Source organism: Hyperoodon ampullatus (genome assembly GCF_949752795.1).
Source record: "Hyperoodon ampullatus genome assembly, chromosome: 16".
NCBI lineage: Eukaryota > Metazoa > Chordata > Mammalia > Artiodactyla > Ziphiidae > Hyperoodon > Hyperoodon ampullatus.
Genome location: NC_136929.1, coordinates 1,404,793 through 1,429,356, shown reverse-complemented (window position 1 = coordinate 1,429,356; position 24,564 = coordinate 1,404,793). Strand labels below are relative to the sequence as shown.

The window sequence follows — 24,564 nt, the reverse complement described above, 5'->3', positions numbered from 1 at the left end:
GACAGGCAGGAGGAAGTGAGGGCAGAGGGACAGCTATGGGTGCAGGAGGCCGTCTGTGGGACCCGGGCGGGGCAGGGTCGCGGGCAGCCCGCCCGGGTTGTCGCAGGTGCGGTGGACGAGGGCGCCTCCCACCCGCTGCTGTCTCCCTCTCCCGGGGCCCCGGTGACCTGAGCCTGCGTCGGTGATGGCTGGGCGTGTGCTGACTTGGGCTCAGCTGCGTGGACGGGGGTCCCCGTCCTCCACAGCCGACAGGCTCTCCCCAGTACTTCCTTCCTGACACGCCTCTGTTTACTTCCCAGGAAACCACTGATTGCCTGTGTGGAGAAGCAGCTGTTAGGAGAACATTTAACAGCGATTCTGCAGAAAGGTAGGTTTTCCCAGCTCTGTGTCTCTGCACTGATTGCTTGTCCCTGATTTGCTAAGAGAGTTAGCGGAGCATTGTAAGCACGCGAGGACCCTCGTTGTTGTAAGAAGACAGGCACTGAAATCATCGGGAAAGTGGTGGACCATTAGCCCTTGAGGGGAGAATTGATTACACGCAGTAGTGAAAGGCACGCGTAAGAACCACGGTTTAAGCTAAAATCACGTGAAATCCTATCCGGGCTGAGAGGTTGGTTGCAAGAGGCCCTCTGGCCGGCAGACGGCCTGGGCTGTGCTCACAGGCCCCATCCTGTGCGGTGACGTCCCTCCTGGGCACTGACCCGCAGGTGTGGACGCACGCGGTCCGATGGGCTGGGGGTGCCCGCGGGCTGCATCCCTGCCCTGCGTGCGGCTCCGCGGCAGACAAGCTGCTGGCACCATGGTCCCAGGACAGAGGCGGACCAGGCTAGCTCGGCACGCGGCCGACGGTGCAGTTTTAGCGCCGTGCTGTTAGAGGTGATGTGATGTTTTCACTCCCACCCTCACTGTAATGAGCACAGTCTAACCTTATACACTTTAGTGCTTGGTGTTGCTTTTTATATCATTTACTGTTACGTTTGAAAGTCATTTTGGAGCCACGGGATCTGTTTCAAGCTATTGGAAACCTTAAAGTCTAATTCTGGGAAGGCCCAATAGCCCCCAAATGCATCTGGTTGGGGTCTGCTTTGCCAGGTGGTAATATCTCTAATGAGACACTAAACGTGGGGCTTCCAAGAGAAACCAGAATGAAGCCAAAGGGAGAGAATTAGTGTTGGTGAGCGTCTGCTGTACTTCAGGTAAATGGCTTCTGGTCCTGGAACAGCCCCGGTTTACAGGAAACCCGAGCGAGACACTAGTGCCTCGGATCATGGCCCGAAAGCCGAGGGCCAGGATGCCAATCTGGTGTCTCCTGCTCACGTCACACTGGAGCCCACACACTGGTACGTTTCCATGTGGATGGGGCCTCGATTTACTGTCCACCTGAAACAAGTGTCCTCTGATTTCATACTAGGTGTCTATTAAAAAGGAGTCACTTTTTTTGGGGGGGCGGGGGCACCACGCCATACGGCATGAGGGATCTTAGTTCCCCGACCAGGGATCGAACCCTCGCCCCCGGAAGTGGAAGCACAGAGTCTTAACCACTGGACCACCAGGGCGGTCCAAAAAGGAGTCACTTTTAGAAGAAAAGGGAACTTCATGTAGACAGTAGAAATTTGGATGAATCGTTTCAGTGTGTATTTTGATGAGCAAAATTATTTCAAGAAAATGGTAAATTATATATATGTAAAAGTATAGTCTAAATTTTATTAAAAGCATTAAAAAAATTAAAAGCTATAATTTTTGAATTTTAAGTCATCCTTCAGCGTTTCAGTACATCAGTTGTAGAATAAGTTATCTGCATCAGTAGATCAAATAGTCATTGAGAGAAATACAGACATTTGGAGCCTTGCTCAGGATCCGGTCCATCAGCACAGCCGACGTGTTTGTGTGTCTTTGACGTGTGGACAGTGTGCCTGATTTACAGCAGAAGCTGGGGCTGCAGTCACGTGACTGGCTCACAGCTTCTCCGCTCTAACCTCACGGCCTCCCCACAGTTATCAGAAAACAGGTGGTTAGAACATCCTTCCTGAAGCTCTTCTGATTGTGGTGGTTTTAGAAAATCTTTGTAAAATGTTAAAACCTGAAATAGTAAAGACCTAAAAAAATGCTGTTAAGCACCTCCAAGTATCTGATAAACAATACATGTTTTCCTTCCACAATTTATTATACAGGTGAATAAAATAAGTCAACTAAAAGATTAGATTTGATAGCTTATCTTAGGCAAATATACCTTCTGGCTGATGGACTAAATCAGAAGTGATCTGGGGTCGTAAAGCTCCCAGGTCAGAGAGTTGGTGTGAGCATTCTTCGGACCTTTCTGCATTAGCCAAATAAGGGGCCTCCGTGCGGGGAAGGGGTAGGGACTACACCTCCCAGCATGGTGCTCAGGGAACAAGACTCACCTGGTGGACTGCATCACGGGGCCTTGCCCGCGTAGGAACCAGCCGACCCCTGGGTTTCCGTGTCCACGGGGGCCCTGTGTGCCGCGAGCCCCGGCCCAGCCTAGCTTTTGCTCGTGCCGCCTTCCCACCCGCCGTGCCGAGCTAACATTGCCGTGTGATCTCAGGGCTGGACCACCTGTTGGATGAGAACAGAGTGCCCGACCTCACTCAGATGTACCAGCTGTTCAGCCGCGTGCGGGGCGGCCAGCAGGCACTGCTGCAGCACTGGAGCGAGTACATCAAGGTGCGTGGCCATCGGTCGGGCTCTGCGAGGGACGGGCATGGGGCCACCATCACACGTCTCCCTCCAGGTCACTCGTGCACAGGAGTTGTAGGGATGAATACCGTCCGGGTGTAAACACGTTTTAAAAGCTGCCATTTGGCCGTTTGTCATCAGCGTAAGTATTGGGTTGGCCAAAAAGTTCCTTCGGTTTTCAAGTAGAAATAAAAGACATATTTTTCATTTTCACCAAGAACTTTATTGAACAACTTATTAACTGTTTTGTTCCACTACCTTCTGCCATTTCTCAGGCAACTTCATAATTCCATCGTCCCAAAACTTTTTACCTTTTTGAGCAAAGAACTGTTCAGGTGCCTTTCACCGTCTTCCAGGGAATTGCATTTTTTTTCGTTAAGAGAATTTTGTAAAGACTGAAATAAATTGGAAATCTGAAGGTGCAATGTCTGGTGATACGGTGGATGAATCAGAACTTCCCAGCCAAGCTGTAACAGTTTTTGCCTGGTCATCATAGAAACATGCGGTCTTGCATTATCCTGATGGAAGATTATGTGTTGTTTTCTGTTGACTAATTCCAGACGCTTTTCATCGAGTGCTGCTTTCAGTTGGTCTCATTGGGAGCAGTACTTGTTGGAATTAATCGTTTGGTTTTCCAGAAGTAGCTCATGATAGAGGACTCCCTTCCAATCCCACCATATACACAACATCACCTTTTTTGGATGAAGACTGGCCTTTGGTGTGGTTGGTGGTGGTCCATTTCACTTGCCCCATGATCTCTTTACAGTATACACTCATTATTGTACAGTATCTTTTCATCGCCCGTCACAATTTGTTTTAAAAACGGAACATTTAGGGCTTCCCTGGTGGCGCAATGGTTGAGAGTCCGCCTGCCGATTCGGGGGACACGGGTTCGTGCCCCGGTCCGGGAAGGTCCCACATGCCGCAAAGTGGCTGGGCCCGTGAGCCATGGCTGCTGAGCCTGTGCGTCCAGAGCCTGTGCTCCACAGCGGGAGAGGCCACAACAGTGAGAGGCCTGCATACAGCAAAAAAACAAACAAACAAACAAAAAAACGGAACATTTAAGTACAGAATTATATGCGGAAATACCGTCAAGTAGCTTTTTTTCACTTAACTTATGTGGAACCCAAACATCAAAGCGATTAACATAACCAAGCTGGTGCAAATGATGTTCAGGGCTTGATTTGGATATTTTAAGTATTTTGGCTATCTACCCTGTGGTATAACATTGATTGTTCTCAATTAATGTCTCGATTTGATCGCTATCAACTTGAACTGGTCTGCTCGACTGTGGAGCATCGTCCAGCGAGAAATCTCCAGCACAGAACTTTGCAAACCACTTTTGGCACGTTTGATCAGTCACAGCACCTTCTCTCCATATACTGCACAAATCTTTTTTTGTGCTTCAGTTGTGTTTTTACCTTTCTTGAAATAATGAAGCATAATATGCTGAGAATGTTGTTTTTTCTTCCATCTTCAGTATTAAAATGGGCACACAAAGATTTGCCAATTTTGATGTCTTTTTTTAAATGCACGCTGATGTGACAGCTGTCACAATACAGTCTAACAAAATTGTTTTGAATGAAGTTAAAGACAACTAAGCGCTACTAGAGCCATCTTACAGAAGCAACTGAATGAACCTTTTGGCCAACCCGATACTAGCTGAGTTCTACAATCGAGATTTTCGAAAGTTGTTTTTGTGAATCTACCATATAAACGTGATCTCATGCCTTTGCTCAGTGGGAACTCTCACACATTTTGGTATGTCAGGTGGGTGTGTATGCTACTTTGTTTCCTAGAAATCCAGGATTTATTACGTAAACATGTGCTTGCGGGTTTCTGTGTGTGTATGCATGCGTGTGTGTGTGTGTATGGTTATCAAAAGGCAACAGGAGAGATCCTTGTGGTGCTGACTGCTTGTCCTCTTGGCCGTGGGCCTAGATGACACACATAGGTGATGGCCCAGGTGACGCACACACAGGGAGCTACAGGCGAACACCGTGACCCATTGGGGTGGGACGGGTGGGCTGTGTCAAGGCCAGTGTCCTGGCTGGGGCGCTGCTCAGTGGCTTCCCACAGGGCACCATCGGGGAGACGAGGCTTAGTGTGCGAGGACATCGTCACTGTTTCTGCCGCACGTGAATCTGTGACTGTCACGGGGAAAATTCAGCTGAGGAAAAAGATAAAGGAAATAACCAGGCCTGAAGTTGCGTGTTGATCTGCATGTGGCCAGCTTGGACACACGCACACACGCATGCACGCACACATGCCCCCAGGATTTTGTGCGGTTGCATTGAGCTGAAAGGCATAAGCGACTCACGCTGGGTCAGCAGTGGAGCTTTATGTTAAGAAAGGCCAGTGGAGATTTAGGGTTTTGCCGACCAGTAGTCCTGAGAGAACAGGAACAAGTGCTGAACACAGGAGTTCACCTTTGCAGTGTCCATTCTCAGCAGGAAAAGTCAGTGTGTGAACACGGTTCCGAGGGTCCACTAATGATAAGCAGTTACGCTGTGACAGCACAGTGTTTCCTCACAAAATAAAGCTGACCCTCATGTGTCGTGGTCTTATGTACGTTATTTTAAAATCCTGTCAGCGTGAAAGGGTACAGAGTGAAGAGTGAGTCCCTCCCGCCCCTGCTGGTCATGCCCTGTCCCTCTCCAGAAGGTCTTTATGCCATGTCATTTGTACCTTTTCACCAACGATGAGCCTCCATGGGCACCTTTGACATGTAACTGTGTGTGTGTCCTGTGAAGATGTGTCTTACATTGAACCACGGTTGTGTTCACCATCTCTTCAGCTGGTAGTTTTTCATCAGATAGCGACCTGTTGTCACGCACAGACTTTTAGTGATGTTTAAATAGCATCTTTAAATTAAAAATACAGGCTAAAAACCAGGCTCTAAACCACCCATGGTTAGAAATGAAGGGGAAAGAGAACTATAGTCAGGAAGTCCAAATAGGTGTATCAGGTTAAGGGGGTTACTTTCTATTTGAGGAATTTTAAGTAAAAGTTTTTTCTTCAGAAAGCAACAGACATTTCCCCAGTAATTGATAAATTCTTCCAGAAGCAGAATTGTAACCCTAAAGCATTAGTTGCATATCCACTTAATTTTTAGAAGGTGGACTAAATTTGTGAAACTTTTGAAACTATTTAGTGTTTAAAACCAGGAGTGGGGGCTTCCCTGGTGGCGCAGTGGTTGAGAGTCCGCCTGCCAATGCAGGGGACACGGGTTCGTGCCCCGGTCTGGGAAGATCCCACATGCCTCGGAGCGGCTGGGCCCGTGAGCCATGGCTGCTGAGCCTGTGCGTCCGGAGCCCGTGCTCCACAATGGGAGAGGCCACAGCAGTGAGAGGTGATTAATTTATATAAAACTATCATGATTGTTCGATAGCAGGAGAAAAATTGTGTTGTATCAGAAACCTGTTGATGACTTGGGGTATGTTTTTGCAGACTTTTGGGACAACGATCGTTATCAATCCTGAAAAAGATAAAGATATGGTGCAGGACCTGCTGGATTTCAAGGACCGAGTGGACCACGTGATAGAAGTGTGCTTCCAGAGGAACGAGAAGTTCATCAACCTGATGAAGGAGTCCTTCGAATCGTTCATCAACAAGAGGCCAAACAAACCTGCAGAGCTGATTGGTAGAAACACATACTTCTATACCTTTTCTTAACATGGGAAAATAAAGCAAAATTCAAGTAGATTTTTTTCCCAAAAGTTCAGCCTCCTTATGGGGAGGGCAGGGAACATGCCTTAACAGGACACACCTTTTCAAAAAACCACATACACAGGTGTGTGCTTATAGATATATTAAATACATACGTAAGTGCGTGGTACTTTCATAAGGGTGAATGTAGTTGTGATTTTGTAAGGAAATGGAGCTTGACATCATAAGAGAGGAAGGGACATAAAGATTTATCCTAGTTTGTACTACTCACAGCTCCAGAGTTGTTTTTGTAAGGATGAGCCTTGATTCTCTACGTCGACTACAAGCCAGCCAGTGATTTCTGCTCAGAAATTGGATTGAGGTTTGTTACATATGAACGTTATGAGGTTATGAGGATAACTATCAATCTCTAGATAATACTTAACAGGAGATGCTATTTAGTCGCTATCTTTGTATCCTCCAGTCAGTATCAAAGTATGGTAAAATTGAATGACATCTCAGGAGATAGCATATTTTAAGATGAAACAGTTTTTAAATTATCACTTTATATGATTATTTCATGATAATATCAAAATATTTTAGGATTCACAGAATTTCATTAGTGAGTAAATTTTTTTTTTTTTTTTGAGATTGACAGGAGGCAAAGGGCAGGGAAGGTGTGATGCAGACTTGGGCTCTGTTGAGGGTTGTTGAAAATGTGTGGTGGGCACATGGGGTTCACTGTACAAGTGACTACTTCTGTGTATGTTCAGAATATTTCATAATAAAGAATGATAAGGGAAAAAAGCAACAAGAGGAGAAGTTTAAAGGCAATTTAATTTGGCCTTTGAACCACTTTATGGATTGCGATTTCTCTAAAGATGGGTTCAGACTCTTGGGAGCTTGGGTTCTGCCTTCCTTAAGCCAGGTCATGGTTGGTTCGTGTATCTCAGAAACAAGCAGCCCAAGCAGAACTGCTCTGTCCCTGCATTGTCAGCCCTGAGAAAAGTGCTTTCTCTTGAGAAAGTCTCACCCGGATGTATCACACCACATCTTGAAGACGGGGTACTGCACTTTCTGGAGCACTCATGTGTCATGAGCCCCAGCATGGAATCAAAGTGTTTGTTCTCGGTGCCCTGAAAGTACAGATCTTAGAAAATCAGGTGTTTGCCTTTTTGTCTCATAATAATGTCATTTTGGAAAGGTTCCAGAGTGTTACTGTTCGGTTTTTGCGTGGAGAAATTAAAGATCTTCCTTCATCTATTTAGAATATGTGTTAGATAATGAATGCTTATTTTTCAAATAATTTTACCTCTTACAGCAAAACACGTTGATTCAAAATTGAGAGCAGGTAATAAGGAAGCAACGGACGAGGAGCTGGAGAGGATCCTGGACAAGATCATGATCCTATTCCGGTTCATTCACGGTGAGCAGGGCTCACGGCATCTCCTCACCGCCGGGCACAGAGGACACCAGGAAATGTGTCCACTTCCCTGTTACCACAGGGACTAGGGTGATGGCTGCCACGGACTGAGTGAGGCGTTTGTGGGGATTCAGTGGGTAGAGCTGGCTTGCGTCAGGGCGGACGCCCCTCTGGCCGTTTCAGCTGTCGAGGTGAACGTTTGCATGGAAGCTATCTAATGACTTAACGTTGTTCTCACTTGCTCATAAATAGGTAAAGATGTCTTTGAAGCATTTTATAAGAAAGATTTGGCAAAAAGACTCCTTGTTGGAAAAAGTGCCTCCGTTGATGCTGAAAAGTCTATGCTGTCGAAGCTGAAGCACGGTGAGCACATGGGGCGGGGGTGGGCCTTGGTGCCCGATGGGTGTTCTCCCAGGATGCTCACCTGCAGTCCACTTGTGTCCAGAGTGTGGGGCTGCGTTCACCAGCAAGCTGGAAGGCATGTTCAAGGACATGGAGCTCTCTAAGGACATCATGGTTCATTTCAAGCAGGCAAGTTGTGTTCTTGTCAAGTAAAACAGCTTTTTAAAAAGTATCCTATTTTAAATTGTGAGAAGTGATTATGTAAATTATGTACATAAGTATGTGAATTATGTAGAATCCTCGTCCTTAAAAATTACACCATTTGGGCTTCCCTGGTGGCGCAGTGGTTGAGAGTCCGCCTGCCGATGCAGGGGACACGGGTTCGTGCCCCGGTCTGGGAAGATCCCACATGCCGTGGAGCGGTTGGGCCCGTGAGCCATGGCCGTTGAGCCTGCGCGTCCGGAGCCTGTGCTCCACAACGGGAGAGGCCACAACAGTGAGAGGCCCACGTACAGCAAAAAAAAAAAAAAAAATTACACCATTAACATCTCACATATTCAAAAAACTTAAATTTAAAATGAAACAGAAAAATAGTCCCTGGGAATTCCCTGGCAGTCCAGTGGTTAAGACTCCACTCTTTCACTGCCAAGGGCCCAGGTTCAGTCCCTGGTTGGGGAACTAAGATCCCATGAGCTGTGCAGTACAGCCAAAAAAAGAAAAAGGGAAAATAATCCCTAAAATTGCACACTAAAAATTTGACTTAAATGATTTTAATGATCCTTATTTGACTAAAGAAGAGAAAACATTTCTAGTGACTTTAGAACAGGGTGTGTGGTTTCGGTGAAATATGTTCCAGGGAGTGAAATAAATGAAAACACAAGGTAAACTGTACTTTGAAAATGACACCATTTACTTTTTAATGAATTAATTCTTTTTGGTGATATTCTAAAGTAATCATTCTGTCCTGATTTTCTTTGGTTTTAGTATATGCAGAATCAAAGTGACCCGGGCTCTATAGACCTGACAGTGAACATACTTACGATGGGATACTGGCCGACGTACACCCCCATGGAAGTACATCTAACTCCAGAGGTAAGTGTTTTAAAGCCCGAATGCCCTTTGTTATTCATATACTGGTGCTCCAGAGCCCCACAGACCTCACCCTTGTAGCACCCAGGCCAGCACAGATGTGCTGTCTTTCAAGGAGTGTTTAAATCATGCACTCGGTCAAAACCCCAATCGTCTCTGTCTAAACAGTGTTCGCAGTGGACGCATTTTGTCTCCATGTCCACCGGCCACCCGTGAAGAAGATGCTGGCACAGGCGCTTTTTTAAAAAGTTCCTGCATGCAGAGCCATGGGCCTCCATGTCTGGCTGTTCCTCCCGCCCGTTGTAGACAGCACCAGGGTCCCGCGAGGGGCAGGGGTTGGTGCGTGTATTGGTCGTCACTCTGGTTCTCTGGGGACATGCGGGTACTGGGGAGAACCCTGGGCTCAGGCACGGAACGTGCAGAGAAGGAAGCAGCACCCGGACCGCTGTTTGGGGCGCTGGCTGGCTGGTGCCAGGCCTCCAGGAAGAGAGCTGGGCGTGGAGCCCTGGACTCTGGGAGCCAGGGCAGAGCGCTGCCTCTTGGAGCCCTTCTTCCCGTTTCCAAGACAGTATCTTTCCTTGGCTGTTCTTCTGTTTCTGACCCCACTAGTCTGTTGCCTTTGTGGTTTTCTTCTCTTTTTTCCCTCCCCTCCATCCTGAATGCTGATGTTCTGAGGAAGCCCCTCAGCTTCCTTCCCCTGGCGCACATACCCCACTCTCCTCCAGCCTCTGTGTCCGCTTGCCCCACGGGACCTCCACGGCCGTGGGCTCGGCCCTCCCTCCCTGAATCTCTCCACCCAATGGGAAGACTCTGAGGCACCCCACACGCACCCGGTTCTCTCGTGCTCCCGGGCCCAGGTGTGACCCTCCCAGTGGAACCTCTTCTGCAGAAAACCACCACACACACGCACCCCACCATCTGGGAGACACTTGTCTCCCCAGTTGCCTTCGCCAGAAGACACCCCTTACCTCCTCCCCCCGGGCGTGCACTGCTCATGGTGCTGCAGGTGTGTTCAGTTGTTGTATCAAAATAATTCAGGCTGAGAGAGCCTCATCCACCAGAGGGCAGACGGCAGAAGCAAGAAGAAGTACAGTTCTGCAGCCTGTGGAAGGAAGACCACATTCACAGAAAGGGAGACAAAATGAAAAGTCAGAGGACTACGTACCAGATGAAGGAACAAGATAAAACCCCAGAAAAACAGCTAAATGAAGTGGAGGTAGGCAACCTTCCAGAAAAAGAATTCAGAATAATGACAGTGAAGACGATCCAGGACCTCGGAAAAAGAATGGAGGCAAAGATCGAGAAGATGCAAGAAATGTTTAACAAAGACCTAGAAGAATTAAAGAACAAACAGAGATGAACAATACAATAACTGAAATGAAAAATACACTAGAAGGAATCAATAGCAGAATAACTGAGGCAGAAGAACGGATAAGTGACTTGGAAGACAGAATGGTGGAATTCACTGCCGTGGAACAAAATAAACAAAAAAGAATGAAAAGAAATGAAGACAGCCTAAGAGACCTCTGGGACAGCATTAAACGCAGCAACATTTGCATTATAGAGGTCCCAGAAGGAGAAGAAAGAAAGGACCCAAGAAAATATTTGAAGAGATTATAGTCAAAAACTTCCCTGACATGGGAAAGGAAATAGCCACCCAAGTCCAGGAAGCACAGAGAGTCCCAGGCAGGATAAACCCAAGGAGAAACACGCCAAGACACATAGTAATCAAATTGACAAAATTAAAGACAGAGAAAAATTACTGAAAGCAACAAGGGAAAAACGACAAATAACGTACAAGGGAACTCCCATAAGGTTAACAGCTGATTTCTCAGCAGAAACTCTACAAGCCAGAAGGGAGTGGCACAATATATTTAAAGTGATGAAAGGGAAGAACCTACAACCAAGATTACTCTACCCCGCAAGGATCTCATTCAGATTCCAAGGAGAAATCAAAAGCTTTACAGACAAGTAAAAGCTGAGAGAGATCAGCACCACCAAACCAGCTCTACAACAAATGCTAAAGGAACTTCTCTAAGTGGGAAGGACAAGAGAAGAAAAAGACCTACAAAAACAAACCCAAAACAATTCAGCAAATGGTAATAGGAGCATACATATCGATAATTACCTTAAACGTGAATGGATTAAATTCTCCAACCAAAAGACACAGGCTCGCTGAATGCATACGAAAACAAGACCCATATATATGCTGTCTACAAAAGACCCACTTCAGACCTAGGGACACATACAGACTGAAAGTGAGGGGATGGAGAAAGATATTCTATGCAAATGGAAATCAAAAGAAAGCTGGAGTAGCCATACTTGTATCAGATGAAATAGACTTTACAATAAAGAATGTTACAAGAGACACGGAAGGACACTACGTAATGATCAAGTGATCAATCCAAGAAGAAGATATAACAGTTATAAATATATATGCACCCAACATAGGAGCACATCAATACGTAAGGCAACTGCTAACAGCTGTAAAAGAGGAAATCGACAGTAACACAATAATAGTGGGGGACTTTAACACCTCACCTACACCAATGGACAGATCATCCAAACAGAAAATTAATAAGGAAACACAAGCTTTAAATGACACAATAGACCAGATAGATTTAATTGATATTTATAGGACATTTCATCCAAAAACGGCAGATTACACTCTCTCCTCAAGTGCACATGGATCATTCTCCAGGATAGATCACATCTTGGATCATAAATCAATCTTTGGTAAATTTAAGAAAATCAAAATCATATCAAGCATCTTTTCCGACCACAACGGTCTGAGATTAGAAATCAGTTACAGGGAAAAAAGACATAAAAAACACAAACACATGGAGGCTAAACAATACATTACTAAATAACCAAGAGATCACTGAAGAAATCAAAGAGGAAATAAGAAATTACCTAGAGACAAATGACAACGAAAACACGCCGATCCGAAACGTATGGGATGCAGCAAAAGCAGTTCTAAGAGGGAAGTTTATAGCAATACAAGCCTACCTCAAGAAACAAGAAAAATCTCAAATAAACAATCTAACCTTACACCTAAAGGAACTAGAGAAAGAAGAACCAAAAAACCCCAAAGCTAGCAGAAGGAAAGAAATCATAAAGATCAGAGCAGAAAGAAATGAAATAGAAACAAAACAATAGCAAAGATCAGTAAAACTAAAAGCTGGTTCTCTGAGAAGATAAACGAAATTGATAAACCATTAGCCAGACTCATCAAGAAAAAGAGGGAGCGGGACTTCCCTGGTGGTGCAGTGGTTAAGAATCCGCCTGCCAATGCAGGGGTCACAGGTTCAAGTCCTGGTCCGGGAAGATCCCACATGCCGTAGAGCAACTAAGCCCGTGTGCCACAACTACTGAGCCTGCATTCTAGAGCCCGCGTGCCACCATTATTGAAGCCTGCGCGCAGAGCCCGTGCTCTGCAACGAGAGAAGCCACCGCAATGAGAAAAACACGCACCGCAACAAAGGGTAGCCCCCGCTCGCCGCAACTAGAGAAAGCCCGTGTGCAGCAACAAAGACCCAGTGCAGCCAAAAATAAATAAAATAAAAACAAAAAGGAAAAAGAGGGAGAGGATGCAAATCAATACAATTAGAAATTAAAAAGGAGAAGTTACAATGGACACTGCAGAAATATAAAGCATCATAAGAGACTACTACAGGCAGCTCTGTGCCAATAAAATGGACAACCTAGAAGAAATGGACAAATTCTTAGAAAGGTATAACCTTCCAAGACTGAACCAGGAAGAAATAGAAAATATGAACAGATCAATCACAAGTAATGAAATTGAAACTGTGATTAAAAATCTTCCAACAAACAAAAGTCCAGGACCAGATGGCTTCACAGGTGAATTCTGTCAAACATTTAAGGAAGAGCTAACACCCATCCTTCTCAAACTCTTCCAAAAAATTGCAGAGGAAGGAACACTCCCAAACTCATTCTATGAGGCCACCATCACCCTGATACCAAAACCAAGCAAAGGTACTACAAAAAGAGAAAATTACAGACCAGTGTCACTGATGAATATATGTGCAAAAATCTTCAACAAAATACCAGCAAACAGAATCCAACAACACATTAAAAGGATCGTACACCATGGTCAATTAGGATTTATCCCAGGGATGCAAGGATTCTTCAGTATACGCAAATCAATCAAGTGATATACCATATTAGCAAATGGAAGAATAAATACCATGTGATCATCTCAATAGATGCAGAAAAAGCTTTTGACAAAATTCAACACCCATTTATGATAAACACTCTCCAGAAAGTGAGCATAGAGGGAACCTACATAATAAAGGCCATATACAACAAACCCACAGCCAACGTCATTCTCAATGTACTTGGCCTCTCTCTCTCTCTCCTTGTTCTGGATCCGCTTGTTCTGGACGTTTGCTATAAATGAGATCGTACATCGTGTGGCCTTTTTGGTTGGGCTTCTCTCACCAAGCATGTCCTCAGGGTTCATCCACACTGTTGCGTGTGGCATCTTCATGCCTATTTAAGGCTGAATAACGCTCCATCGGGTACATGGACCACATTCGTTCATCCATCCATCAATGGGCATGTGGGCTATTTCCAACTTCTGACTGTCGTGAATGCTGCTGCTGTGAACATGAGTGTGCTGTGTTTGATTACCCATTGTCGGCTTTTTGGGGTCTATCCCTAGGAGTAGAATTGCTGGTTCATGTGATAATTGTTCAACTTTTTTGACAAACTACCACCATTTTTCATAGCACCTACGCCATTTTACGTTCCCATCAGCAACTCAACAGGGGTTCCAGTTTCCACACCTCCTCACCAACATTTATTATTTTTCATTTTTTATGATAGCCATCTTAGTGGGTATGAATCAGTATCTCATTTTGGTTAGACTTGCTTTTGCCTGTTGACTGATGATGTGGAGCATCTTTTCATGTGCTTATTGGCTATTTGTAGACCTTCTTTGAGGAATTGTCTATTCAAGTCCTTTGCCCATTTTTTAATTGTGTTTTCTGTCTGTTGAGTGGTGAGAGTTCTTTCTGTATTCCAGACATTAGATCTTTATCAGACATGTGACTTGCAGATATCTTCTGTGAATTGTCTTTTTATTTTCTTGATAGTGTCCTCTTGCATAAAAGTTTTTAATTTTGATGAAGTCCACTTACTCTGTTTTTTTCTGTTGTTACTTGTACTTTTGGTCGTATCTAAAAAACTATTGCCAAATCCAAGGTCATGAAAATTTGTGCCTATGTTTTCTTCTAAGAGCTTTATAGTTTTAACTCTTATATTTAGGTCTTTGATCCTTGTTGAGCCTAGAACGGTAACTAGCTAGTAAGCACCCAGTGTTAGCTGCTGCTACCTTATTATAATCATTATTATTATTTCCACTCCTGGGGATTAATCTCCAGGAAATAATTTTAGGAGAGGTCTGCATTGGAAGGTTTATCACACTGTTGACTTTTTTTTAGGTGTGAGATGGTACAGTAGACCCGTTTTCTAGAAGAGTCCTTGTCTGTTAGCTGTGTTCTGAAATACTTAGAAATGCAGTGACATCATGCCTGGGACTTGATGTATTGAAGATGGGTCATGGGTCCGTGGGGTGACTAGGAGCTGAGTTTGAAAGCATGAATAGGAGTTGCCAGACAGCCGCGAGGCTGGCAGGCCTTCCCGACAGAGGGCCCAGGCCCTCATCCCTCGGCACCTGCTTTGCAGTAGTGCAGATGCAGCCCAGGTCCCGCTCCCTTAGCACCCCGTCCAGAGGGCTGGTGACAGTGCCGGCGGAGCAGCTCCGGACCTGGCAGAGGGGTGGGATGAGGAGGTGCGCGCCGTGAAGTGGGGGGGGCCGGGCCCAGGGGAGAAATGAACCCTCTCCTAGGAACTGGGCCTCGGCTGGTGACACTGCCGGGGCCAAGTGGAGTGCGGGCCCTGGGGCTCCAGGGCGAGAAGACAAACCCGAAAAGACACAGAAGGCTTGGTCGCCAGTTGGAGACAGGAATCCTCGTGATGAGGGTCTCGGGCGCCCGGGGGCAGGGGGAGGCTGCAGAGGGAAGCTGTTGAGAGGGGTCATCTCACCAGATGAAGGCTGATGAGAGCCGTGGGTGCTCCTGGGCACAGAGGCTGCGGGAGGGGCCGAGGAAGCCCGCGGGGGCTCAGGAGGGAGGTCCTGGCCTCACTGGACGGCGTCAGGAGCCCTCCCAGAAAGTACCATTGAAATCGAGGCAGCCTCAGGGCCCGAGCAGGTGGTGGCAGCTGTCAAATCACAGAAATGACTTTTCATTCAGCCGTGAACACTGAACAGTATGTGGTTCTTCAGGTTAAAGGTGTTTACCATAATTAAATTTGTTGTTTTCTTGGCTTGACAGATGATTAAACTTCAGGAAGTATTCAAGACGTTTTATCTTGGAAAGCACAGTGGTCGAAAGCTTCAGTGGCAAACTACACTGGGTCACGCCGTGTTGAAAGCAGAGTTTAAAGAGGTAAGTCCTGTGTCTCCTCCACTTTTTATTTTTCTTAAGTATGTTAATAGAATGTTTTTTGATTGTGATTGAACTTTGGTAGCAAAGAAAGGAAGCGATTATTCAGTATAACTCAACACCGACTTTTCAAACGTCAATAAAATGAAACAGTCAAAGGATTACTATTCTAATCAATAAAAATTAATTAGAATAGAAAAGCATTTACCTAATTAAAAATAGAGCTAAGGCTGTGAAGAGGCAGTTCATAAAAGTGAGACTGAAACATCGCTATCCATGAAAACGTGTGCACTTCTCTGCCCATCGAAGGGTTACAGGTTAAAAACAGTAAAACGCCACTCTTTGACTAGGAAACTGATAAGAGGCTAAAACTAAAAGAACAGCAGCCTCACCCACTGGTGGAAGGAGCCCGTGAGCTCTGCAGAGGGCAGTGTGGTGCTGCATCTCAAAACCTGAAATCACGGGCTTTGTTGCAAGTAGTTCCAACTCTGGGAATTCATCTTAATAAAACATTTTCACAGATTAATGAATAAGAATATTTGTTTCAGTGCTGTCATTAAAAGTGATAATTTAGGAAGGGAAAATGCATACAATGTATTGATAAATGAAAGAAGCATGTCACAAAACAGGCCATATTTGAACTTAACTTCAATTTTGTAAACAAAATTCAATTATGTATACTGAGCCAAAAAATTACAGAATTACTGTTTTGCAATTGTACTACGTTAACTATGCATTTTCATATAAATTATATATACATATATATACAATTACACATAAATTATCTGTACATATTTCATTGTGTGTTATTATACAGGATCATATACACAAAACCACACACGCTCCATATAGTTCTTGTTTTTCTTTTTTTTTAATAAATTGATTTATTTGTTTCATTTTTGGCTGCGTTGGGTCTTCGTTGCTGCATGCGGGCTTTCTCTAGTTGCTCTTCGTTGTGGTGCGTGGGCTTCTCATCCCGGTGGCTTCTTTTGTTGCGGAGCACGGGCTCTAGGTGTGCGGGCTTCAGTAGTTGTGGCGCGTTGGCTCAGTAGTTGTGGTGCCCAGGCTTAGTTGCTCCGCGGCATGTGGGATCTTCCCGGACCAGGGCTTGAACCCGTGTCCCCTGCATTGGCAGGCGGATTCTTAACCACTGCGCCACCAGGGAAGTCCTCACATACAGTTCTTTAAAGTGTCGTGAGAGTTAGATCCCACGGTCCCCTTACTGTCCACATCCCGGGCTGGGCCCAGAGGAAGCGCTTGCACGGGGTGCCCCTCCCCACAGTGACCACGTGGCGAGTGTCAGTGGCAGGGGCTGGGTGATAGGAGGTGGGGCCCGTGTCAGCGGCCACAGTGGAGGGAGTATCGCGATAAGGCGGGTCACATGGCTTTGCGTGTGTGACAGCGCTACGTCTGAGAAGCCATTATATACCTTAATTTAAAAAGACTTCATTGCCAAGAAAATGCTAACCATCGTGTGAGCCTTCAGCAAGTTCTAACCCTTTTCTGGTGGAGGGTTTGAAATACTGAGTCACCGACATGGGACATGGGCACGGAAGGAGCAGGTGCTTGGAAAGGGAGCCAACAGACACCCAGACCTGCAGTCGAGCGAGGTGTGACGTGTGCGCCTGTTGGCGGTGGTCCTTGTTCTCTTCATGCGGTATCAGCCGCGCCTCCTGATGGCTTCCCCTCCATCCCGGCCTCGTCACCGTGCCTTCTCATGCTCTGTCCACAGTATTTCAAGAGAAGAATTAAGTGCAATCCTGAGTCATTATATTCTTGTATAACTGGTAACTTAATTTTTTCTAATTTGGTGTTTAATTAGTAATTTCTTACCATTCCCCACGCACACGAAGTTTGAGAGCAAAGAGAAGCCTCTTAAAAAGGTCTGCGGAGTGTGCAAACACAGCTTCCCACGTGAGCTGTCCTTCTCTTTAAGGGAAAGAAGGAGTTCCAGGTGTCGCTGTTCCAGACGCTGGTGCTTCTCATGTTCAACGAAGGGGACGGATTCAGCTTTGAGGACATAAAGATGGCCACTGGGATAGGTAGGCACGTGTCCTCAGCAGCGGGCGGTTTCTGGGGAAGAGATGGAGACGCGGCCTCTGCTGGTCGCACCCGAGATCGAGGCTGCTCGGGGTCCTGACCTGTGCGCTTTCTCCCGCTCAGAGGACAGCGAGCTGCGGAGGACGTTGCAGTCCCTGGCCTGCGGGAAAGCGCGCGTCCTGATCAAAAGTCCCAAAGGAAGGGAGGTCGAAGACGGAGACAGATTCATCTTCAACGGAGAATTCAAGCACAAGTTGTTCCGGATCAAGATCAATCAAATTCAGATGAAGGAAACCGTACGTATCCACTTTCTCTTCTTGTTACACGGCATTCACCAGGGAATCACTAGTTTTAGAGTAATTTCTCGACTGTAGGGTTCCAGAGCATATTCTAAAGCGTCTAATTACATAAGTCATGTCTATGAGAGTGCTTATTTTAACGTAACTTTCATTACTCTATGCTCACGACAGGAGCAAAAATCAGAAGGAAATGCATTTAACAGTTATGGTTCCTATTCACAGAAGTGGTGGATAAATCAGATCTTCCTAGACCGCATGCTGTTAGCGTGGAGAGCACGTCATTTCCAAAACCTGGTGACTTGTCTCTTGATTTCTGCATAGCACTCAGCCATTCTCTCAGCCTCGCCTCCACCAGGTCCTGGGGTGGAAGTGGTGAGGGTCCTGGGAGTCGTGGACCCACCAGCAGCGCCTCTGGGATCCATGTACAGGTGGAGCGTCTGTAGTTTTGATCAGGCTCTCGAGTGTCACGTGTCCGGAGCAGGTTCTGGACCTGCCCTCGGGCCTTCCTGATGCAGAAGCCCTGGCACCGCAGGGCTGTGGCCAGCGTGTGGGCCAGGCGGGCAGACGCACCCTGGTGCCCATCTACAGAGCAGGTGTCAGCCGCCCCCTTGTACGTGTGGATGAGGGAGGTAGTCCAGATGATGCACGGGCAGCTCTGAAGGTCTGAGGTGGCATCACAGATGCTCCTGCACCTGCAGTGGGACTGGGGCCTCCCGCCTCTCCCCGGAGGAGCTCGGTGTTGCCCAGGCGGGAAGTATGTTCAGATCGTGCAAAAGAGATAGATCAATAAATACGTGAAAGGTATTTAATCTCATCAGTAGTTTTTTCAATTCAAATTAAAATAATATTCTATTTTTTGGCTATCAATTTGGGAAATGTTTAAAAGTTTGATAGTATCTGGAGTTGGCAAGAGTATGAGAAAATGGGAATTTTAATTTTTTTTATTTAATTTATTTTTTAAGAGACGTTTGGATTGGCACAGCGTTTTTAGTGGGTAATCCGACATATCTGTTGAAGGTTTAATGCACACATAGCCTGTGTTCCATCTTTCTTACTATTAGGAATTTATACCAGAGTGACTAAAGGGTGTAAGATTCTGGAGTTATAATTCCCAAGTGGGCCTGTCTGTCACCTCTTTGCTCCAGAGGTGACCTCTCCTGCCACTTGAGCTTGCAGCTTTTTTGCAGGCAGCTTTTTTCTCTGATGTACATGTGTAAACTTGTCTTAATGGGATGGCTCCACGTGCCATTTACATGCACCATTTTGTAAGCTGTTCCTATTCTTCACCCTGGGCCTCTTTCCATGTCAGGACTTGGTTTTTAAGGGTGCAGAGTAATCCGTTGTGTGGCTCGAATCCGAGAATCCGTGGGGCCCATCTTCAGGGCCTGGCAGTGCCCTTGCTGAAAGGCAGGCAGGATGTTTCCATTCCTGGAAATAGGGTTATGCTAACCATCCTGTACAAAACACTCCTGTTTCCCTGGCTGGGTTGTTTCTTGAGTATAAACTCCTTGCCCTGGAATCGCTGGGTCAGAGAACATGAACTTTGTTGATTTGACCCCTCAGCCAGATTCCAGTCTCTGGCTCACGGGGGTCCTGACCTCCGCCCCCTGCCTTTGCCCACCCCGTTCTCAGGCATGGAAGTAGTTCACTGCCATGTTAGTGTGACTTCCTTTGGTTCCTCTGAGCATCTTTTTGCCATTTAGGAGCTTGTACAAAGTAGGTAACCTTTCTAGTCCTCAGTTCTTCATCTTTTTTTTTTTTTTTTTGCGTTACGCGGGCCTCTCGCTGTTGTGGCCTCTCCCGTTGCGGAGCACAGGCTCCAGACGCGCAGGCTCAGCAGCCATGGCTCACGGGCCCAGCCGCTCCGCGGCGGAGCGGCATGTGGGATCTTCCCAGACCGGGGCACAAACCCACGTCCCCTGCATCGGCAGGCGGACTCTCAACCACTGCGCCACCAGGGAAGCCCCAGTTCTTCATCTTTTAAAATAAGTGTAACACCATCTCAGGGTGTGAGATTTCAGTGAAAATGCTTAAGACTCTTGGCCAAGCACCTGTAAGCACTTTATAGATGTTGATCCTGCTCTTTCATGAGTTGCCATTTGCATTTTTCTCTTTTTAATTAATTGCTTGAATTCAAGTCACTGGTACATTTATTGTAATATTCCACCTCTGACTTGTGGGTATCCTGTTTATATTGAGGAGATTAACCTTTGTCTTTTGTGCACATGATTTTGTCGTTCTGAGAGTGTTTCCCACATGACTGTAGTGGGAAGTAGAGTCTTTTCTTGCACAGTTTCTGACTTGGGGGTCATCCTAAGAAAGACCTTCCTCTAACCCAAATTTTAAAAAACGTTTACCTCTATTTTTCTAGTAGTTTATACATTTAAATCTTTCTCTGAGCAGTGTAGAAATTATTTTAGTATCAGAAAACATTGTAACCACCCTCCCTACTTTAAAAAGTGGGTTGATTCTCTGACAACCTATTGGAACTGTCACCTTTATTATAATCAGATTCACATATTATGGGGCAGTTTCTCATTTCTGTTCTAAAAGTTCTGTTGATCTGTTTCATAGTCAGCACCCAAAGTCTTTTAATTAATGTACCTATTCCTATAAATTTACTTACTTTGGTCCTGAAGTTAAACAGTTTCACTGGAACAAAACTGCAGCACAGAACAGGATCCACCCGCATTGTGGCCTTTCTTTCAGCAGAAGGTTCTCATCAGACTCCACAGTCGGAGATAGTTAGCACTGAAATACACTCTCGCATCTGGCTTCTCCCGTGCAGGTTGAAGAGCAGGTCAGCACCACAGAGCGTGTGTTCCAGGACCGGCAGTACCAGATCGACGCCGCCATCGTCAGGATAATGAAGATGAGAAAGACGCTGGGCCACAACCTGCTCGTTTCCGAATTGTATAATCAGCTGAAGTTTCCCGTCAAGGTGAGCGGGTGTCAGCTTGATTAAGTCGCAGCACCGGGTGCACCCTTGGCAAAGCACATACGAGTCTCACGACCTTTAGCATCGGACCATCAGGCCTCCGTTACAGCTGGTCACACACTACAGAAATCTCCATGTGTGTGCGAGAGTGGGGCTCCACCTGACCCCCTGTCACCGCGGGAGGGACGCTAGGGCCCGGCTCTCTGTCCTCCCGCTATTGTCACGTTGCCTCTGCCTGGGGACGTCTGCCCTAAAGCCTTCCGGCAGGCGTCCCAGAACCACCTGTGCTCCTGGGGAGAAGTTCTCTGAGGCCGTGTTGTCCAGCCCAGGCGGACTGGGGAGTGGACGGACACTGGACGGGCCAGTGGGCCCTCCTGTCCCCAGGGAGTCCTGTGCCCCGCCAATGTCTGCACCCCGCGGGGCCGGAGTCCCTGTACAGGGGGGACCCGTACAGGGGGGACCCGTACAGGAGGGACCCGTACAGGGGGGACCCGTACAGGGGGGACCTGTACAGGAGGGACCCAGCGGTTCAACAGAGGCTGCAGAAGCGCCAGTTCTGCTCCAACAGGTGCTGGTATCGGCCCATCACTTGGGGTGGAGGGTCTGCTCGGGCTCGGAGGCGACCGCGCAGACACGCCTCCAAATGCAGACGTGCCCGGTGCGTCCCCTTCCCAGGGGCACTGCCCACGTGGAGCATGTGTAGTAGCACACGGTGATGGCAGGTGGCATCAGGGGCATCGTCCTCACAAAGGAAGGACACACCCCAGGCAGGCTCTGCCAGGCTGTGGTGTGCAGCGACCTCGGTGCCGTGCTCACCGTTCACAGCCTCACACCCCCAACGGGCAGCCCTGCTCGGACGCCTGCCACACGGAAGGAAGCCCTTTGCTCACGATACGACATTAACATTGTCTTTGGAAGCAGGGAGTTTTGGTCTAGCGTTTTATAATTGGCTTCTGATTATAAATGATTCTTTGTAGATGGGTGTGTTGATATGTGGTATATGCACATAACTGTAATCCCGTGCTTCGAGCGTGGTATCTTTCTTATATTCCCCTATGGTTGTAAATTTAACGCCACTATAATTGGGGCTTTTGTTCTTCTTTTCCAGCCTGGAGATTTGAAAAAGAGAATCGAATCTCTCATAGACAGAGACTACATGGAGAGAGACCAGGACAGCCCCAACCAGTACCGCTACGTGGCCTGAGGCTCGCGGCGGCTCCTCCCATGAGACACTAGAATGTATCTTTAGGGCAGAAACACTTCTGTGCTGTTTCCAGGACTTTCTGGTACTTAGCAGCATGGCTGCTTTGGGACTAGCAGGAAAGGGGGGATCCTTGGATCCTCCTTCACAGGCTCAAGGATTTGCAAATGGCTTGTGTACCTTCCCTCCAGTTCTTCCTCCTGTTCTTTTAGGCGTTTGGGTGGTTCCGTGGCTCTGCAGAGTGACTCTGAGGTCGGACAAGCAGATGCTGGTTTCTTAAAAGAGGCTCCTTTGTAAGCGGGTGTTCTCGTGGCAGAAGCTGGTGTTCAGGGTGTGTGTGTGAGACCCTCCGTGCTGCCCTTCTGAGCTGCAGGGACACAAGCTCTTAGATCCCAAACAAGAACCTTACTGGTGAACGTTAGGGAGAAACAGTCATTCTTAAAGCTGGCTGGTCGATTATGCAGCCTGGATAGTAGCATCTGTTCCCGGTCTTTCAACAAGTGTTAACCCCTGAGGAGTGGCTTTCAGGATGGGGCTCCTTGGCGAGACCTCTGATGCACCAAGAGGACAGCACGTCCGACGTGTGTGACGCCGCAAGCCCATCGGCGCCTTCACTTTACTTCCACTGCGTCCCTTGTGGATTTTCTGTTTGAGGGTTTAGAGGGGGGCAGTGTGTGTGTGTGTTTGCTGTTCTAAGATTGAGTCTAGCAGCCCCGTTCTCTGCATTGGGGAACTGCTGTTTGATTTTTTCTAATTGCGTTGTTTGTATGATTGCGACAGTAAAGTTTGGGTTTGTTTTCACGGCCTGGGCAGGGTGGCTGTCCTCTGCTGTAACCGCTGAAAAGGTTTCGGAGGAGACTTGACATTGTGAGCTGGGGTGACCTCGGTGGCACCTGCTTTCATGTTGTGTGCGCACAGCTGAGGCTGAGCAGCGGACGATGATGTTTGTGTGGTAACTAAAACAAAGATACTTTTCTGAGAACATTTAAAAGTGCTTTATATTTTACATAATAGCATGCTACATTTTGATTAAAAGCTACCAAAGGAATTTTGATCATGGTGTAAGTGTTGAAAGCAATATTTTCTGGAATATACCAAGTTTATATAATTTGATTTTTGTGCTAAATTATTAAAAGATTCTCCCTTTTTGAAACATGTGTGTTTAAAATATGCCATCTTAGGGGTTTCCATGTGAAAATCCTCTTTAAGTATCGGCCTTATTTCTATATTTGTAAATTTTCATTTGTGAGTTCAGTAACAGGTGGTCGGTAATAAGAGACCAGATAGATTCTACTTCTTAGACTTTACGTTCATTATCTCTTGATTGTTGACATTGTAATTTAATGTAGACTTACCCTGAATAAAATTACTTTAATGGGCCTTAAAATTACATTAATGAAACTGTGGTATGCAAACGACACATTCCTCCTCACCCTTTTAGCGTGGCAGACAGCAGGGCGGGGTGGGCCACAGCCCCCGGCCCCCCGCCCTGACCTCACTGTGTTTCACCTGTGCGCTTCCTTCAGGGTCATGTCACGTCACGTCACGTCACGTCTCATACAGTTAAAGGTCAACGTGGGAAACTGGCAGTCGAGGAATGATTGAAAAGGAAAAGACACGTAGGCAAAAAGCTACTAAATTGGAAGGAAGAAGGTGAGATGCTTTGATGACTTACACGGGGAAGCCCTGAGCTTCAGGCAGGAGGTCGGGGCAGCGCGGGACGGTGTCAAACGTCCCCTTTAAAACACAGACACGGTGACTCTACAGTAACAGCAGAAAAGAAACAGGCAAGAGGAGTGGAGCGTTGTTTCAGACGTCTCCTGACGCAGGGCGGCGGGCAGGGCGGTCCGTGTGGAAACCACGCCCGCGGGGCTGCAGCGGGGCGGGGCTGGGGACAGGCGTGTCAGCAAGGGTCCAAGAAATGAAACTGTAAATAGAAGAAAAGAACTTGAGATGCGTCTTTTTTGTAGTGGCAAAAAGTCTAATACGAATTAAGACCCCTTTTTTAAAAGACAAAGATAAATGACATTCTTAAAAATCGGGAGGGGGGAAACGTTTTTAAATAAAAACTGGCAATTTGGGGGGTCAGAATAAGGCAGTGCTGAGCACTTCTGTGTGCACAGAACTGCCGGCCGGCCGCCGTGGCTGTGCCCTCGGTGAGTCTGAGCCCAGAGCGGCTGGGGGGGGCCGCTGTGGTCCCTGGCCCAGGAGGGGGTGGGGTCGGGACGGGCGCTCGCTGGGGCTGGGGCTGGGCTGGGGGGCGGGAGGGGTTGAGGTAGGATCAGAGCTGGAGGACGGAGCGGTGGATCAGAAGGAGAAGCACCGAGTCACCGTGATGCCGAGGGCGGCCAAGCCCCCTGCCTCAGGCCCCGGGGAGACGTGTCGGGTGATGGGTTTCAGGTGGGCGAGCTGTTAGG

At 47.0% G+C, this 24,564-nt stretch overlaps 1 protein-coding gene across 3 annotated transcripts in view; it reads left to right on the top strand.

The window, feature by feature from the left end:
• Positions 1-22,170, top strand: part of CUL4A (cullin 4A) — a gene marked incomplete at its 5' end in the record, with an annotated part of 41,362 nt that extends 19,192 nt beyond the window's left edge. For 2 of the 3 annotated variants that reach the window (XM_079721920.1, XM_079721919.1), the window contains 12 exons: positions 300-367; positions 2,567-2,685; positions 6,148-6,340; positions 7,667-7,771; positions 8,021-8,131; positions 8,214-8,299; positions 9,095-9,202; positions 15,559-15,672; positions 17,606-17,711; positions 17,833-18,005; positions 20,797-20,949; positions 22,055-22,170. In XM_079721920.1, the coding sequence (XP_079578046.1) occupies positions 300-367; positions 2,567-2,685; positions 6,148-6,340; positions 7,667-7,771; positions 8,021-8,131; positions 8,214-8,299; positions 9,095-9,202; positions 15,559-15,672; positions 17,606-17,711; positions 17,833-18,005; positions 20,797-20,949; positions 22,055-22,150 (1,432 nt within the window). In that variant the 3' untranslated portion in view covers positions 22,151-22,170. Of the gene's footprint in view, positions 1-299; positions 368-2,566; positions 2,686-6,147; positions 6,341-7,666; positions 7,772-8,020; positions 8,132-8,213; positions 8,315-9,094; positions 9,203-15,558; positions 15,673-17,605; positions 17,712-17,832; positions 18,006-20,796; positions 20,950-22,054 lie in introns of all 3 variants that reach the window. The other variant, XM_079721918.1, reaches the window with a different exon arrangement.
• Positions 22,171-24,564: the final 2,394 nt, after the last annotated feature.